At 45.5% G+C, this 18,049-nt stretch overlaps 1 protein-coding gene across 1 annotated transcript in view; it reads left to right on the top strand.

Annotated features, from left to right (window-relative positions):
* Positions 1–18,049, top strand: part of CACNA1I (calcium channel, voltage-dependent, T type, alpha 1I subunit) — a gene marked incomplete at both ends in the record, with an annotated part of 32,131 nt that overhangs the window by 889 nt on the left and 13,193 nt on the right. The window contains 7 exons of the mRNA XM_010139201.1: positions 220–312; positions 5,149–5,455; positions 6,853–7,256; positions 15,410–15,561; positions 16,189–16,374; positions 17,039–17,156; positions 17,625–17,780. Coding sequence (XP_010137503.1) covers positions 220–312; positions 5,149–5,455; positions 6,853–7,256; positions 15,410–15,561; positions 16,189–16,374; positions 17,039–17,156; positions 17,625–17,780 — 1,416 coding nt within the window. The remainder of the gene's footprint in view (positions 1–219; positions 313–5,148; positions 5,456–6,852; positions 7,257–15,409; positions 15,562–16,188; positions 16,375–17,038; positions 17,157–17,624; positions 17,781–18,049) is intronic.

Here is an 18,049-nt window from a genome sequence, read left to right as displayed (position 1 = left end):
GTGGACTAGCATGATCTCACAGGCTTTGATAGCATGCCAGTGTCACCAAGTAGTACCACGCTGATTTTCTGGAATGGAAATTTGGCCTCCCTGAAATGGATTGTCGTTTCTCACCTTCTTTGGGCAACAGCCCTGCCGCTATCTGAGTGTTTACACTGAGGAGTGAACTCTGGAAGCCCACTCCCCTCCTGTTTCTGTTACTGTTTTTTGCCTTTGCAGGTGATCACACTGGAAGGGTGGGTGGAGATCATGTACTACGTGATGGATGCCCATTCCTTCTACAATTTTATCTACTTTATCTTGCTGATAATTGTAAGTATAAGACTTGATGACTGTCTGCATTGCAAATTAAGAGCCTACAAAAACCAGGTGTTAGGTCAACACAGATACCAGGGAAGCAAACTACTTTAACTGGGTTTCTTCTAGGAATCTCAGGAATGCAGTTAGTTGATTTTCACTAAGAGTTGGTGGCAGGATTGCATAGCAATCAGCCAGGATATTCTCTTTCAGTCAAAAAATATGCTCAGCATTGATTTCTAGAGATATACATACCCAGTGTAGGATAATGTCCTCATCCATAGATCTTCTGTCAAATTCCCCTAACCAGGAAGCCCAAAGAAAACCATTTCTGCTCTCGAGTAATTCTTTAGCCATGTTTTATGGCTTTTGGCAGCACCTAGATTTCTCAGGTTCAGGGTCTCGGATTCAGGTTTTGTCAGATTCAGGGTCTGTCACACTGAATTACTTCCTCACCATGAACAAAAAGGATCTGCTGCTCCAAAAGTGTCATCAGTCCAACATAAACCAGCTGTGTGAGACCACTTATGGCTGGGGGGGGTGGAGAGAGAGAAGGGTGCCTGTGATGACAACTTAGTAAAAAATTTATAAGTTCCATGGATTTATAAAAGTGAATTTTAAAGGTTGCTTTGCTGTAAGGATGTTTGTTGTTAATGCCTGTAAAGAGAGGTGAGAAACATGGTGCCATTGTCTCTTCCATTCTTCAAGCCTCCTATGTGTAAATGTATTTTCTTGGAGGGAACATCCTGTTTTTAAAAAGGAAGGATTTTTGTTTTTTGAAGACTCTTGCCTTCACCACCTGCTCCAAACTACACAATATTTTTGATTCCTGAGCAGGAGAATCCTTCTAGTGAGGGGTCACCTCATGTGGATTCCCAGTGATTCAAACTTGGTCTCTGAATTTGCAGGTGCTGAAAACCCTCAGTTAAACACTTCAGCTGAGATTTTGCTGTGGAGTGTCATTGACATTTCTAGACACTCCCTCCACATTTGCAGAAGCCATGTAGGTTTATTTCCATCAAACGTAGGAGCTCATGAACCTTGTCTTGCTTTGGGGACTTCTCAGAACAAAGGAGCCATATGCTAGATGGGATATTTCCTTTGCTTTTGGTGGAGTTACACCAAGAAAGTATTTCGCTTTTCTGTTACCTTCTTTGCATGCATAATGCAACTTTTGTGGCTCATAGCAACACCATAGTGTGAACCTGCTATCACCTAGTTCCATTTTTCCTCTGAGTCCTCATACAGAAATGACAATTCCTCTTCAAGTCTCATGAAGCGCAGTCCTTCCAGCCTTTATCCCTTCCTCCTTCTCCATGGTTGAAAGGCCTAGGTATCTAAGCAGGGTTGTTCTGACAGTCATATTTCATGCCCTGAGTCTTTGCTTTTCTACATACACCCTAGCTTTGGCTCAAAATTCCTCTTCTCGGCCCAGATCTCCACGCTTCATTAGAGCTATGCTTTCATCCATGACTTCTACTTCACAGAGTGAACGCTGACATAAGGCATTACCTACTACTGCTCATCTGAGAGGACATATTCCCAGTGTGGTTAGGACTGGTATAGACGTGGTCCCCTGAGGGGAAGAGTGCTGCCTGACCCTGGCACTCAGAGTGGCCTTGCAGAACAACCTGGTAAAAGCTTCCCTCTCTGCCAGAGATCAGGGAAGTGATGTGAAGGAAGGACTGCTTTCACATCTCTGGTCAGTGTTTCATTTGGGTCTTCCTGCTTGACGTCCAGCTGTCTTTTTGTCACCAGTCCAGCTACTTGGCCACTGCTGTGACTCCTGGACTAGTGAAAGCTTTTCTGAACTCAGACTGGCATCCATGTTTCAGCACTCAATGGCCTCCTTGAAGTGCTCTTTGCTTACACATGTGGGCTTCAGGAGACAAGCTGGGTATCCAGATGTAAGCAGTAAAAATGATGGGCAAGTGAGTCAGCATCTCCAGCACCAGTCAGATTTTATTAGATGTTGCAAAGACAAGGATGGAACCTTGGGCTGAGCAAACAGAAGATCTGCTATAGTGTTCTGCCACTCGTGTTAGTTTAAGGATGTAAGAGATTTTATTAGATGTTGCAAAGACAGGGATGGAACCTTGGGCTGAACAAAGCCAAGATCTGCTTAATCAAAGTACTACTCAGTCTCAGGGCTGAACCGGGACTCCTATATTTGGGCTCTGAATCAACGGTCTCCTTCTGCCTTTGTCAGATGCTTTGTCTGACTACATGTCAGACACTTTTGGTCTCCTCACTCAGTTAGCTGAGATGGATCATTCAATTACAGGCCATCTGGGACGCTTCCTGTCCTGCTGGCTGGGAGGCAGCATCAAGCTTGTCAGAGCCTTGGAGTTTATGGACTTGCCTGTTGTCTTGAGGATTAAACAAGCTAATTTGTTTTGGTTTATGTTCCTAGCTAAGAGGTTTAAGGATTGGGGATTAGTTGTCATATCCAGTCCTCTCCTCCCCTTTTTGGTCATCTGGTGGGAGATTATGGCAAACTCTGCCTGTGAGCTTGGTGATGTGAAACCTGAACCCCACTCTAGATTCACCCCCAGGCTGAGAGCGTGACCCTGCTAAGGGTGTCGTCTTGCCCTCAGCCCCTCTGCTTGTAGCCTAGAGAGAAGGTGTTGCAAGTCTTAATCACTTGCTGTTTGTGGAGTTGTTGGAAGTTTTGAAGTACAGGCAGTGTCAGTTAGTGTTCCAGCAATGCACAGAAAGCTGGTGTCCAACTCCCAATCCTGCCTCACTCAGGGCGAGCTGAGGGAGATAAATGAATGGGCAAGTCCGTGTGAGTGTTGTGTTGTGCTGAAGGGGAAGAAGGAAGGACAGTGCATTGGAGAAGAATTTGGATTCCCAGTCACAATCCCATCAGTGAAACACGCAAGACATTGTGAACTAGGGAAAATCTTGAGGGAAGGTGAAGGAATCTGAATGAGGCATTGTTTTAATTTTCAGAGCCACATACAGAAGCTGAAGGGAAAATAGGCTGAAATATGGGTGGGAGGAGAGGAAGGAGAAGGATTCATGATGAAGTGAAACAGAATTAGAACAGCTTTGAAGGGTGCTGAGAGGAGATGAAAAAAAAAAAAGCCCTTTATTTTGAGATGGTTTATTGTCCTTACATTGAATCTGGTTGGGAAGAGCTTCATGTTTCAAAGGCTTATTCAGATGCTGGCAGGGACATGTCCCCTTTTAAATACCGAGAGACACTGTTTTGAGCCTCAGGACAGAGTTGCTGGGTACATGTGTGCAAGAGAAAGGGACAACCAAGGGGGCAAGCTGGTGGGGGAGTGGCAAGGGCTGTGCACTGAGGGGAAGGCTGCTTGGATAGATATAACATGCTGAAAAAAACCTCCACATTTTCCATGCACGAGAGTTGGGGTCAGGTTATCGCCACCTTTGCTCGCTGTCTTCTCTTTGCTTGAAGGGTTATATGGGGGAGGACACAAGCATAAGGGCAGGACTGGATCCAGCTCTGTGTCTTGGAAAGGAGAGACAAGGAGGTGAGGCTGAGTCCTGTGTGGGTTCATACAGGAGGAACACGGTGCGAGGACGTCCCTTAGCAGGGGCGCTCCCTGGTCCAGGGGAAGTAGAAATCTTGAGCTAGTGCTTCCTTTTCTCCCGGGGGGATGCACTGCAGAGAGTCTACTTCAGAGCAATGCAGACACGTGGTCCCTGTTCAGAAATCAGACTTTGTTTTATCAATGCTATATCACCTCTTACGGGGAGTAAGCACCAGTCAAGCTGTCATAGCTTTTGAGAATGATTTTGAACATGGTTACCAGCCCTGTTACTTATTAAATTCTCATAATATTGAAGCCCAGTTTTTATCCTAAATGTAATGAACAGATCTCCTAGTGGAGATTAATCAGTAATTTTATAACGTGTAACACTGAAAGTGAGATTTTTACATCTATATCTCTCAGCACCAAGAAATACTTGCTCCATTTTACAGAGGGGAAAACTCAGGCAAAGGAAGCTTAAAAGGAACATGCAAAGGTGTTAAACAAGTCTGATAGATTTTTTGGGGGCTCTATATGAAGGATAGAAAGAACTTGGGCATTTTGTTTTGTTTCGAAGAAATTGGGGGAGCGGGTTGTGGTTGGGTTTGTGTTTGAAATAGAAAGCCTGCCTAGGCTGGAGGACAAGTTAAATAAGAGCTAATGTAATAGGTCTAGTACAGAATAGGTCTAGAAGAATCAGAAGAATGAGTAAGGAAGCATTGTTTTGCCAGCCCATTTAGTGTCCTTCTGAAAGTCATTAGTTTTTGTAAACCCCTCCATGATTTCAAGAGCTCATTTATTTCAGTGAAGTGCCATCTCCCTGTATGGTGAATTAAGTTATTAATGGTAAAAATAAATAAAATACTCTGAGAACACTGACATGTCCTCCAAGAGGTGAAAACTATAAATGACAGTGCATTATTTTTCCAGTAGCAAAAGGGCAAGCAGAGGAGAAAGCAACCAAACTGCCAAGTGAGTCCTCTGTCTTCCACCTTCTGTTTAACATAGAGGGGGAAAGAAAAAAGTCCAAGTTCCATCAAACTCATTTGCAGGTAACTTTTAAGTGACATGCTACAGGTCCGGTAGCCTGCCAAAAGAGCCAAAAGTCAGGCTTGTGTTTCCCAAATTTCAGTTCAGAGCTCTAAATTCTGCATGGAAATGATATTGCGCGAGTTCTTAAAAACAAGCTCAGCCAGCCCTGGTTTTCTCTGAATTCCTATCTCCATAGACAGACTGGTTCCTGTTCCTCTATCTGCCTCCAGCCACTTTCCCCTCCTCTCACATTTCCCCTCCCGCATGTTCTTCCTTGTGCTGATATTGACCATCCCTCCTTTTCCTTTGCTACTAGGTGGGCTCCTTCTTCATGATTAACCTGTGCCTGGTGGTCATTGCCACACAGTTCTCGGAGACCAAGCAGCGGGAGCACCAGCTGATGCAGGAGCAGCGGGCCCGGTACCTCTCCTCCAGCACTGTCGCCAGCTACATGGAGCCGGGAGACTGCTATGAGGAGATCTTCCAATACGTCTGCCACATCATGCGCAAAGCCAAACGCCGCACCCTTGGACTATACAACAGCATACAGAGCCGGCGCCAGGGCCATGTGGAGCCAAGCAATGCTAAGCTAGGCACGAACAGGAAAAGCCAGAGGCGCTACAGTAAAGATTGCATGGGTAAAGCTGGAAATGCCAATAGTGGAAATGTGAGAGTAACTGGGAGCATCACCTTCTGCCAGCTTGCCAAGGGACGTGTGCCTGCAAAGCACAGAGTTAGAATTGATACTGGCCATTGAGCAGGGGGCCGTGGCCATTGCATGAGACCAACAAGGCGGGGATGACCAGCAAGAATAGGGATGACCAAAAGGGAACATGGGGAACGCAGGTCCAAAACCCAGAGACCATATGGGATAACACTAAAAGCACTGATCGAGGCTTGTAAAGGGCTCCAGGTCTGTTATAGCAAGGGTATGGTAGCAGTCTGGAAGGGCCAAGTGTTAGGGGGACGTGAGAAAGTGGTACTAAGGATTGGACTGGGTGATACAGCAGGTCCACCAGAGCTCTCCTCCCAAACTGAGTTACTGTGGGATCTCAAGAGAAAGGCAAAGGAAGCAGAATTGTAATGGGTGTCTTCTGCACCAAGGGAGCAATACTGAAGAAGTCAGTCTGATATGCAATGGCAACAAAGACAATTGCTCTTGATGGGACCACATATGGTTGTGTAAAATTAGACACAAGGTACCATTTAAATTGGATTCCTGGCCTGAAAAGTGACTGTAAAAATAGTTTTCTAGAATTAATATTAACTGCCTGCCAATGCCTTTCTTAAGTAATGCTCTCATCACAAGCAAGAAAGCAGATTTTTCAGCTGGTTTGCACATTCAGTCTTTCATTTTCTTTACTTGCTGGGAGGAAAGTTTCTGCAGGCCTCGTGCACTGTGCTAATGAATTAATTGATTCATTCCCCCAGTGTCCATTCGATCTTCCAGGCCCGACTAGGAGATGGAGGAACACAAACTTAGTTTTCTCACTGAATTGAGCAGATCTGTTCTGATTCAGAGCACATGGACTATCAGGAGGAGCTGTTCATGCATTACCTTTTCTGGCTTCTTGAGACTCTTTACTAATGTGACTTCCCTAATTCAGAGAGTTCAGCTCAGTATGCGGGTTCTCAGACCCCACTTGTAGCTGTTCAGGCCAAACGCAGCCCTTGTGATCGGTTTTTCCCTCAGTTCCCACTTAACACAAGCTACTGAGTCTCAAGCTGTGATTCCTGCATCAGACAAAACAGTTTTTCCTCTGATGACTGTGAACTCCCATTGAGCCTAATCACTGGAAGCTGAACAGTACTGTGCCTTTTGGTGACACAGCCAGTCAGTGCAAAGCCCCCGATGGCAACAGCTTTTATTGCTGCCCTCGAGATGATGTGCCAGCGTTTAATCATCTTCAAGCTAAAAAGTCCAGTTACCCTGTCTAGATACTCAAAAGCCAAATAGGTGCCCAGTTTGGATGTCTTTTTCAAATCCTTCTCCATTAAGTGTGAATATTTCTCTCCTCAGGACTTTGCCAGCAGCACAACTCTCTTGACTGCCCTCCTCAGGGTTTGGTCCAACCCATTGCTGTGACAGCAACTTCTGATCCCACCAACTGCCCCCGATGCCATAGTGGGGAGCATGAACCATCCCGAAGGCTCTCTGTCCTGGATAGTGCTGACTCAGATCAGGAGGACGAAGAAGCCAGCAAAGAGGAAGGAGAGGGCAGCAGAGAGGACCAGGGTGCTACGGCACTGGAGAAGGAGGAGGAGGAGACGGAAGAAGGTGGACGTCTGAAACTTTGCAGTGACATGTGGCGAGAAGTGAGGGTCAAGCTTCGAGGAATTGTGGACAGCAAGTACTTCAACCGTGGGATTATGATTGCAATCCTAGTGAACACAATCAGCATGGGCATTGAGCACCACGAGCAGGTAAGGCACCTCAGGGCATAGGGCGGGCAGTGAGTGGGGATCGGTAAGTCCTGCTCGGGGTTACAGCCTCACTGCGCAGATAATAAAACTCGGTGGAGGCAGACATTGAGCAATTTGGACGTCAGGCCACAGATGGTCCAAGCATGGCTTTGGAGAAAGCCGCAGTATCTTGCAGAGTCTTTTCTTCCTTATCCCTGCATTTAGTCTTTTCATTGTATCCATGTATTTTCCTTTCACCTCCTTTCAGTCCCTCTCTTCTTCTCCTCCCTGATTGCTTTCAACCCTTTGTTTCTCTTTTTTATCCCGTCTTCTCTTTCCATCTGCTTCTTTCTCCTTCATCCTCACCTCTTCCATCTTCCTTATCTCTCTCATTTCTCTCTTCATTAGCTTACTGAATCCTTAGTCTATTTGGTTAATTTAATGTGCCCTCTGGGGATGTCACAGGCACTTCACCAGCATCTCAGTTCAAATCCATCAGCTTGCTAGCCTTTCCAGCTTAATTAAGAGATGCTTGAGCACAGTCTATATCTATACAAGGCCAGGAAAGGCACCACCTCCCATCTCCAGTCATCTGGAGAGCTCAGATGGCTTGAGACTTTCCTTTGCTGAGACAGCAAGAAGTGGTAGATAGGTCAGACATAGAGAGCAAGTGTGGACACAGGTTTGACTTTAACGCAAATATTTTGCAGGCAGCGGTGAGTCAGCAGTGTGCTTTATCCTAATGACAGACTTGTGAGGCGGAGGATTATGCGCCCTCATTTTATAGCGGGGTAACAGAGGTTGTGTCTACTTTGTGATGGGCAGAGCCAGCTTCAGAGGGTGTTAGACATGCATGTAACCTTGCCTGTGTGTTGCTGGCTGGTACCTCTGCTGCACTTTGTGTTCAAGGAGTCCATGCTGTACATCCATGTCTCAGATCTATGCTGCCAGTCTGAATGTGACCATGATGAACTCCACATGTCTGCCCAGATCACAAATAAGAGATCACTCCACTACTGAGATGCTGACTACATTGAAGCTTTGGAGCCAAGGTGAAGTCTAGTCCTGAACACAGTCTCAGGCAGCAAAGAGACAGGCAGGGAGTCTGGCTCAAATAAACCACTCAGATTTGTCCTGCCTTGTATCAGGATGGAGATATTGTGAGACTCAGAGTATCTTAAATTCCCTATTTGAGACAACACGGTGTCTGAGCCACTATTTGAAGCCCCAGATGTCTGGATCCCACTCACATACCAAGCATTAGACCATTTTTCAAAGCCCAGCTAGTTTCTGATACAAGGATGGGAAACCTTAATTTGATCCCACAATGCAAAACCACACTGGATGCTTCAGTACCAGAAAAATACTGGCAGGAGCTCAGGGGGAAGGGGAATGAAGAAGAGGCTGGAGGGGTTGACTCATGAAAATAGATTAAAAAGAGCAGTGTATTTCTTACATAGCAGAGAGATGACTAAGGGATGAAGCCCAGGACAATCTGAAAACTGCTCACTGATGTTTTAAAGATGTGAGCACCAAGCAGGGAGAGCCATTGTTCATTTTTGTTTATCGGATACAGTGTGAATTAAGAGGTTAGCAGAAGAATATTTGAGCCGGAGGTAGAGAATTCACTCTCATGCTCTAGCTATTGTGTGTGCAGATTTAAGTCCTCCTAGGATGCCTCTGCTGTGTTCGTACAGCCCACGGCAGAGTGGGAGCTGCCTGTGCCCTTGGGGTTTCTAGTAGCAGCTTATTAATGACACATACTTCAAGTCGTGTTATCACTTTTTATCCGTAAGTAGCTAGGGAAAGTTTATGACCCTGCATGCTGTTCCTACTAGAAAGAGACGTCAGCCAAATCGATCATAACTGAAAAATGTAGTGCAGCCTGTTTATTTAAAATGTGTTTCCCTGGCACAAGAGGATTTAAAAAAATAATATTCAGACCATACCATGAAATCTAAGTCTTTTTCAGTCAACAGTTCACTCAAAAGCACACAGGTATTTGTGCTTCCCTTGCCTCTCTTTCGGTTTTCATCAAGTCATGCTATCACTACATCTCAGAACGGTGCTTCATTGCCTCCTTTTCTCTCCTTTCTTTTTCCTGTTGTTTCTCTTCCCAGAAACACAAATGTTCACAGAACGGTATTCAACAAAACCCCTCTGACCACAGAGATCTGTAATTTGCATGGTGACACCATCCTACAACTGAAGTAGCTTCTGTTACATCAGCTGCTTCATTATATAGGAATCTCTCCTGGCCCAGAGCTAATGTGTATAGAGACCTCTCGAGCTTTTATTTTCTGGTGCATGGGAGATCACAACCCCACAGATATGTCCTCTCTGGGGACATATCTGGCTGGGCAAAAGGGCGTGTGAAGGTATCACAGGTTTGAGCAGTCCTGGGAGCAGCTCACGGCACATCCATTAGCTCCTTGCTGCTCCACTTGTTCACAGACTATACACAGGTGAGCTTGCCCACTGACCAAAGCATCCACCAAACATCAGGTTAAGGGGTGAAAGAGACTGCAGGAGCCAGGTACAAGGTTCAGGCTCAGAAACACAGGAACAAAGCCCATGCGTGAGTATCACCTTCAATTCCTGAGCCTTGACCCACAGAAAGAAAACCATAAATTGAAATTATCTGTTTGTTACAATTCAAGGGTTTAATGTTCACAATATCTTTCTGCCAGGAGACTTAACCTCAGCAATTCAAAGCACTTTACCTGGATCTGAATCACTTTGGAATTTGGCTTCGTTTACCTTATCCATCCAGTCCCTTGCCCTGTCCTGTTCATGTGGCTGAGGCAGTTTCCCATCTCCTTATATATTTTGTGGGGGAAATCAATTCATTTTGGGACAAACTGCAGTGCTATGAGTCATTTTTAATCCTTAAGCTTATCACAAGTTATCGCTTGTAAACGGATAAGTTTATTCAGATCCCTCAGTGTGCATTATACCATGGTAATATCCTCAGTATTTGGGCTTCAGTTATTGCTGGGTCATTGCACAAGCCAAAATCCATCATCTCAAGCTTTGTCCTGCTTGAAATAGTTTTTTCAGTTCTTCAGATCTGTTTCTACTTGGAAGTGCCTATTTTTAAAATCCAGTGTAGAAAATCAAGATATCAGATGCTTGTGGCTGTCCAGAAGGATCCTTTTAAGAGGCTTACTTATTTTAACATTCTCAGAGGATCTGGTGCTGCTTGCTGCTTCTCCCTTATTCAGCACGAAGATGAAAGGCTGATCCCAGCTGAATGTCCCAGGCTACCTTTCTCATATACCTTTTGAAAGTCCTGGTGGACTCGACCTTCTTTGCCATTAGTAGCCAATGAGAAAATTGCTGAGTAACTTGGTTTATCTTTTCCAGTATCTACTTACAGCATTCCTTTGTACATCAGATCGATATTTTATGAGGTCTGTCTTGTGTGGATCAGGACACGATCCCTTTGCCTAACTAGACCAGCCCTGTGGATCAGTACCTTCATATCTTTAGCCTGTGTGATTTCCCTTATACCAGCATTTATTGCATCCACAGGTTCGTATTTTACAGTTACTGCTTCTCTTTTTACCATTTGTTGCTTGTCAGAAACATTCAGCAAATGTCCAAGCCAGCTCATCATACTGACATTTAGTAAATGATGGAACAGTCTCCCTGGGGTGGTAGACGAAACCACATTACTTCAGTCTTGTAAAACTAGGGTATAACAAAACATCACAAAATCCTGCACTGGTTATGGGGTAGTGATTATGGTAAGTAAAAGCTAGTTGGTATGTTCTATGGCTGACATGACACATGATTATTGTCAAGTGACTTTGAAATGGTGAGTAAAAATGGACAGGCTGGAGATACCTCTGTATGGAATATTTCCCTCTCATATTCTCAGAGGCAGTGCTGTGCAGATGCGGTTTGGTATGGCTGGTCTGCATAGATCACATCAATTACTCTTCAGTTTCTAGATAGTTGCTGGTTTATTTGTAATTAGGAGAAACTCCTCCTGCAGGGGCTTCATGGGGGTCTGCATAGTCTTAACCTTTCCTATAGTACAGGAGTGTCTGGCTGCTGTCAGATAATTTTCAGTCTCATCCGATATAAGAACAGTGTCAGTAAGAAACTGAAAAAGGTGGGGAAAAGCTGAGCCGCTGCCCTCTATTGCCCCAGTTCTAGTTTCTGATCACTGGGCAGGAGCTCTGAAGTAGATCTGAATCATACATTTCACTCTCAGTATTTGATCTACATTGTTAGGGATGAAGGACTTCACACCGTGAAGATGTGAATTAGATAGCTTCATGGATTTGGAAAGAGATCCATACGCAGAGTAGGTGAACCAGTCTGGTTAAAACACTGGCTCTGGTCATACTTTGCCCCCTGGGATCTCTTTTCCCTTCAAGTCACCCTCCCCAACCCAAAACTCAGCTCCCACGGTTTTGTTCGAGTTTCTCCTAGTGTGTTGGGTAAACCAGTCTATCCTGGCTTGGCAATATTAACAGACTTCTTAGGAGGAGATTTCTGGTCTTCCCTGATTTTGCTTGGACTAAAATAGCCTTGAGTTCAGGCCTTTTGTGTGGACACTTCAATTTACAGTTTCTAGGTAAGCCTGGGTGGCCTGGGAGGAGGAAGCCTTGCTAACAGTTTTGATGATAAATGCCCGAGTGCTTTCTGTGTGAGCCTGGGGAGCTCTCACTTCACAGCTGTGAAGTGACATTTCCAATGGTGTTGGGGATCCCATGTGTCGATAGGAAGAAAAGAAGAGAACCACTTTTTCCTTGTTTGCTTTACCCCTTCATTAACGTCACACTTCACCAGCACCAGCTGTGTCCCTGTCACCAGCCTTGTCCACTGTCACTCGTGGCCACGCTGCCCCGGGTGTGAGGGCATCCCAGTAGAGGACACAGCCTGGCCAAACCCCACCCTGCAGCCCGGCTACCAGCTGATGGCTTTTTGCACCCTGGGGAACTATTACTGTATTTCAGCTGTCATGCAGGATCTGCCTTCAGTGAGTGTGCCTCTCCAGCTGGCTCCTTTTGCTTTTTTTCTTCTTTTTTTCCTGACTTCGTTCCTTTTGTGTTACTCTTCCTTCCCCAGCCTTTATTTCGTTCCTACTCCATTTTTAAACATCTCTTCTTCCCTACTTCTTGAGGTTGCCAATGAGTTTATTTAACTTTTTTTTTCAGCTTTGTTTTTTTTTATTCGTCTTTCAGTTCCTTTGTCCATTTCTCCTCCTTTTCCCTGCCCAGTGTCTCCTGCTCTTCTCTCTAGGAAGGATGCTTTTCTGGGGCTGATTGATGGTCCATTAGGAAAAGATTACCAGGTGAAGGCTTGACTAGAGAAACAGATGTCAGGGAGGGAAGGAGAGATGTGGGAACGGGTGACCTTTTCCACAAGCGAGATGCAAGTGTGGCTTTTCAAACATCAATTGCTCCCTATGACAGCACAAGAGAGAATGTGTGGACAGCAGAGAGGAGGATAATCCGCCATCATAGCCTGTTGCTTTTTTACATTGCTCATTCTCACTGACATAATCATTTGATTCAGGCTGAAATTGGCATCTCTGTTTAGCATATGGACCTCATGTTCCCAGCGAGTGTCATTATTGCCTGGCTCTCTCTGAAGTGATCTTCATCTCCCCCTTCTCATATGCACTTGCTTGTTCTTTCTCTCTCTTTGCTCTTATCTCCTTCCCTCTCCCCCTCATTTTCAGGATGGTTTTGTAATACAAATGTAATTATGGATGGAAATTGAGCCTTCTCCCCTTTTTTTGATTTTTAAGAAATAGTCTGTTTCAGTAAAAATCTGCAACAAGGAGTGCAAGAACTTAGCAAAGGGCATGAGAAGCCACAGATGTGAGGAGCGTTTTCCAGTGTATTTGCTCACCTGGGAGGATCTGGGCCCCAGAGCAGGGCTTAAAGCAGGGTGAGGGTCAGACCCAGAACTGCATTCCTCCCTCGCTTCCCCTTCCACCAGCTGAATAAATAACAGGCACAGCCAACACAAAGGATGCCCTCCAGAAAACCAGTAATTTTGCAGTCCTCGGGGAGAGACTGTGACTCCCCTTCCTAGTGGGCACCAATACTGCGTTCATGGTAAGAGTATTGTCTCTTACCAGCAGGGACTCACTTTTTTGTTTCCACAGTGCCAGGAGTTTCTGTCCTCTCTTGTTCCTAGCAACAGGTTTTTGCAGTTTTCTTGTTCCCATCCACTTCATGTGATGATTAAAAGAGTGGTGATCAGGCATAGCTCAGACTAATGTGAAGCAGGAGGGAAGTCTTCAGCCACCTTTTCAACATGGGTATCCAAACAGTGAGAGTGCTACTGCCTTCTACCACAGAGCTTGGGTCAGAGACTCACCTCAAAGGCTTGGAGCTGGGGATTAGTGGTGTAGTAGGTTAAATATCAATATGTAACCTTATCTGAGATGTGACATGCCTGCCTCAAGGTAAACATGGAAATTTGTGCCAGAGGAGCCTGGAAGAAGTACCTTAGAGCTGCCATGCCTTGTCCCTCCACTTGAGAATGTGGCACACCTTCATCTGGAGCAGGTCCCCACCAGCTGCTTCTTGAGATGGTGATGGCCAGCATCGTGCTACAGCTAGAAGAATTGCCCTAGCAGTCTCATGCAGTCTGAAGGTCATGGTTGTCTAGCCCAGCCACAACATGCAACCTGTTATACTGGAAGGAAGTTTTTCTCTCACTTTGCTGACATTCTGTACCTTGCCATTGCTGTGGTACTCTCCTGGGCTTTGTATGTGTGTGTCTGAGTATGAGAAAATGGGCAGGATTGCACGTGTTGCTCCTCATGCATCTGACCTTGTTCAAGACCTCGAACAGCCATTGCTGTTTGGCCCTTTGCAGTCCTAGTCCCTGGGTGAGAGGTGCTTTGAACAGAATGAGTCCATCCCAAACTGGGAATGCCTCCATTTCACAGGGTATGGCAAGGTCCTGGCATCCCTCACCAACAACATCAGTGCAACCTGTGTCTCCCTCTGAAGCAATGTTTCATCATTCCCGAGGAAATGGTCTAGATCCTTTCCTGACCTTGTCAAAGAAGTTTCCAAGGTTGCACACACTGAAGAAAAAGTCATTAATTCTGAAAACAAAAGGAGGAGTAATTTAATTTGCTCAGACTTGTTCTGCTGATGGAGTCATTAAAACACTTTCTCTCGTATGTACAAACACACCAGTCTCTGCTGGAGAAGGTTGTATCACAGAGGCTGAAAGATGTGTCGGAGATTCAGTGGAAGAAAATGTCAGAGGCAGGGTCAGATTGCCCTATTTTTTTTCTTCTTTTTTTTTTTTTTCCTTCAGTAATTTTGTGTCATACCTGGAGGTTTTCACCTTGTACATCAGCCTTTCTCCTCTGGCTGTCCATTTTTCTCTTTTCCTCACCCTGTCCTACTCTTCCTAATCCTTACAGGTAGTTCTTAGCAGCTTGCCCTTCTTATGATTTTCTTATTCATCCAGTCTGATATTCTCTTGATTCATTATTGAGACCACTCTGAGGATACCAGCATGAGAAAAGGCTACTGGAGCAAGATCTGAAAACTGATGCATACCAAGGTTTTGGTGGGGAGTGGGGGAGAGAAAAATGGGGAAGGGAAAAATAGAGGGGAAAAGGGCAGAGAAGTGCAGTGAGGTTTAGAGGAAGATGGGGAACTGGTTTTATATCATATCCAACCAGATGCTTCTGTGATTCTGTGTGAAGTGTTTTCAGAATTTCAGCAGAAAATTTGTGTCAGCTACCTGTGGAATCCTTAGAGGAAGAAATCCTTGAAGAAAGATGTTTTCCATAGATAAGACACTGCTTCTAAATCTGTCCATAGATAAGCCCTGCTTCTAAAAATACTCAAGTTCTTTACAAAAAGTAAGGCAACCTTTAGCTGGGTGACCAGGGTATGGAGTGGAATGTGGGAAACACTTGGTCAGCCTTGGCTGTGTGAATGGCTGTTGGGCTTCTGACCACCTCTGTTAAAAGAATGTTAGACATATAATCTATGATGAAGGTGGTAAATGTACGATGGAATTGGAGTGCAAGCACCTCTATCCAGCTCCACTCTAATCTCACCTATGGGAGCGTCACAGATCCCTAGAAAGCTGGTCCCCTGGGAATGGTGGTGCTTTATTTCCCATAATTTCAGGGTTCTTGCTGTTCTGACTCTCTGACTTTGCCTTCTCTCCAGCCAGAGGAACTGACCAACATCTTGGAGATCAGCAACGTTGTCTTTACAAGCATGTTTGCCCTGGAGATGATCCTGAAACTTGCTGCTTTTGGTCTCTTTGATTACCTCCGCAACCCCTACAACATCTTTGACAGTATCATCGTCATTATCAGGTGACAAGGGCCTTGGGGATCCACTCAAATGCATATTGAAAAGAGTACTACAGAGCTTGCACATTTTCATGTGCCTTTTCAAAAATGGTTTAGCAGCTCTAGTAGGAGGAGCTGAGCTGATGCACAAGGCCAAGGACTGGGAGGCCAAGATGTCTTTTCCCAACACTTGGTGATCCAAGTGATCCACCTGGTGAACCACACAGCATTTCTACCCCTCAGTTCTCTCCTTTGTAGCATGGAGGCAACTGCCTTGTAAGTCCACAACAAATGTTAGCTGTGAAATATTTAAAAAAGGCAACAATTGAGGATGCTACAAAGGATTGATGCATAATAGAAGAATTTGTCTTGTAGAATTTAATGCTGCAATCCTTTCCTCATTCTTGCAACATGTGGTGCCATGTTTGTGTACTCAAGGGAGAAATGCAGCTTTCTACACATAAGCGTAAGCTTATAGTATGTACTTCTAATTATATATTGCTCAGAAAGATTTTCTCTCTGAACCCTTTATACTTGCTGCCAATGCAGAGCTGAAAACTTGGATTAGCATTGTTATTCCTTTTTCTCTCCTGCTTTTTCACTTGTCTTTCATTTTGTCCTTCACAATTCCTGTGCCTCTCTGTGTGGTAGCATCTGGGAGATCATCGGCCAGGCAGACGGGGGCCTCTCTGTGCTGAGGACTTTCCGTCTCCTGCGGGTGCTGAAGCTGGTGCGTTTCATGCCCGCGCTGCGCCGCCAGCTTGTGGTGCTGATGAAGACTATGGACAACGTAGCCACTTTCTGCATGCTTCTCATGCTCTTCATCTTTATATTCAGGTGAGGAGACATTTGCCTTGTAAGGCAACTTAGTATAGTGTGTGCAACGCTGTAGTGTTTTGGAGAGGCACTGCATGGCTTATACGGACGGCAACTTCAGAGCATGACTGCATGACTCATCTTGCCCATTGCTCTAGGCTTAGGCAACACTGATAAATGTTAATTTGTTCATAAGGGCTGAGGGACGGGGTGGAGAAATACTGCCACCAAATGCGCACGTTGAGCGTAGTGTCCCATTGCAGGATAGGTTAAGTCTCTTGGTAATCAACACTGGCTGCAAGAACAGTTCAGCCTGAACTGAACTCTGATGGAACGGCAGCAAGCAACGTTAAAAGTTTGTCAGTGCATCCTGTGGATGCAGTGGTGGGGAGATGAAGAAAAATCAGAGCAAACAAGAATGATGGAGAGAGCAGATCTGAAAGACAGGTTGGAGGGTGTATGGGAGCTCTGAGGCAGTTCAGATGGAAAGCAAGGCTTTTTGGTGAGCTGTAGGGGTGCAATACCTATCTTCACAAATAGGTCCCAGTCGTCTGGCTGTATTGCTCTACCCCTTGCTCCTGTAGCAGGACTTTAGATTGTCAGAAGGAAAAGAGGATGACTCTGAGCTAACTGTGGTGGCAGAGATACTTATATTTGACGCTGTCTCCGCTTCTTGTCTCAACAGCATCTTGGGAATGCACATCTTTGGTTGCAAGTTCAGCCTCAGGACAGACACAGGAGATACAGTTCCTGACCGTAAGAATTTTGACTCCCTCCTGTGGGCCATTGTCACCGTCTTCCAGGTGAGCCCCCTTTGCTCTTTATGGCTTGGTTAGGGCAAAGTGAAGAGGATCGGGACAGGTTTTCTCACTGTAGAGCATTGCACTTGCTCCTGACAGCGCAAAAGGCTCTGGCATGCGATGTCTGGAGGAAGAACAATTGGGTGTTGTAGCCAAACGACCGGTGTATCTTTCAGACAGGGGACGCTCCTTCCTGTCTAGGAGACAGTTTGCAAAGGTCACCCCTGATACGGCAACTCCTGTGTTTAACACTGTCACCTCAGCACGACTGCCCCCATGGTCGGTTTTGTTTCTCCTTGGTCGGGTAACATTATCAGGGCGGTACCACAGCTATTCAGTGACAGTGGTCAGTGAGTGTGTGGTTATGTGGGGGAGTTGAGAGGCCTGAGGTGGTCCTGATGTGTGTCCTTTTTTGAGAATCCCCTACGTGTTCGTCCTTCATGTTTATGTGGCCTCTGCTCCTGGTTGCAGATCCTAACTCAGGAGGACTGGAATGTTGTGCTCTATAACGGTATGGCCTCCACCTCGCCATGGGCATCCCTCTACTTCGTGGCTCTCATGACGTTTGGTAACTACGTGCTCTTCAATCTGCTGGTGGCCATTCTTGTGGAGGGGTTCCAGGCTGAGGTGAGTTGCCACTTAAGGCATCATCAGGAGGAGGAATAGAGGTGCAAAAAAGGGGACCTTTGAGATGCTTTTAGGGTACTGGTGTGGAGGACTTCCGAAGTATTACACTTCTGTCATTTCTCTTGTTAGGTTCAGGGTGGGCTTCATTAAAAAAAAAAAAATACGGTGTTAATGCTTACAAGGAAAGAGACAAGCTGTTTGGAAGGGAGTTCACAATTTTTATCCTGTGCAACAGAATCTACCCTACTAGGGTGAGCCCCTTGCTCCTC

Source organism: Buceros rhinoceros, unplaced genomic scaffold (genome assembly GCF_000710305.1).
Source record: "Buceros rhinoceros silvestris isolate BGI_N320 unplaced genomic scaffold, ASM71030v1 scaffold1317, whole genome shotgun sequence".
In the NCBI taxonomy this organism is placed as follows: Eukaryota; Metazoa; Chordata; class Aves; order Bucerotiformes; family Bucerotidae; genus Buceros; species Buceros rhinoceros.
Note: the sequence above shows the minus strand (reverse complement) of the source record. Positions and strands in the feature narration are given on the sequence as shown.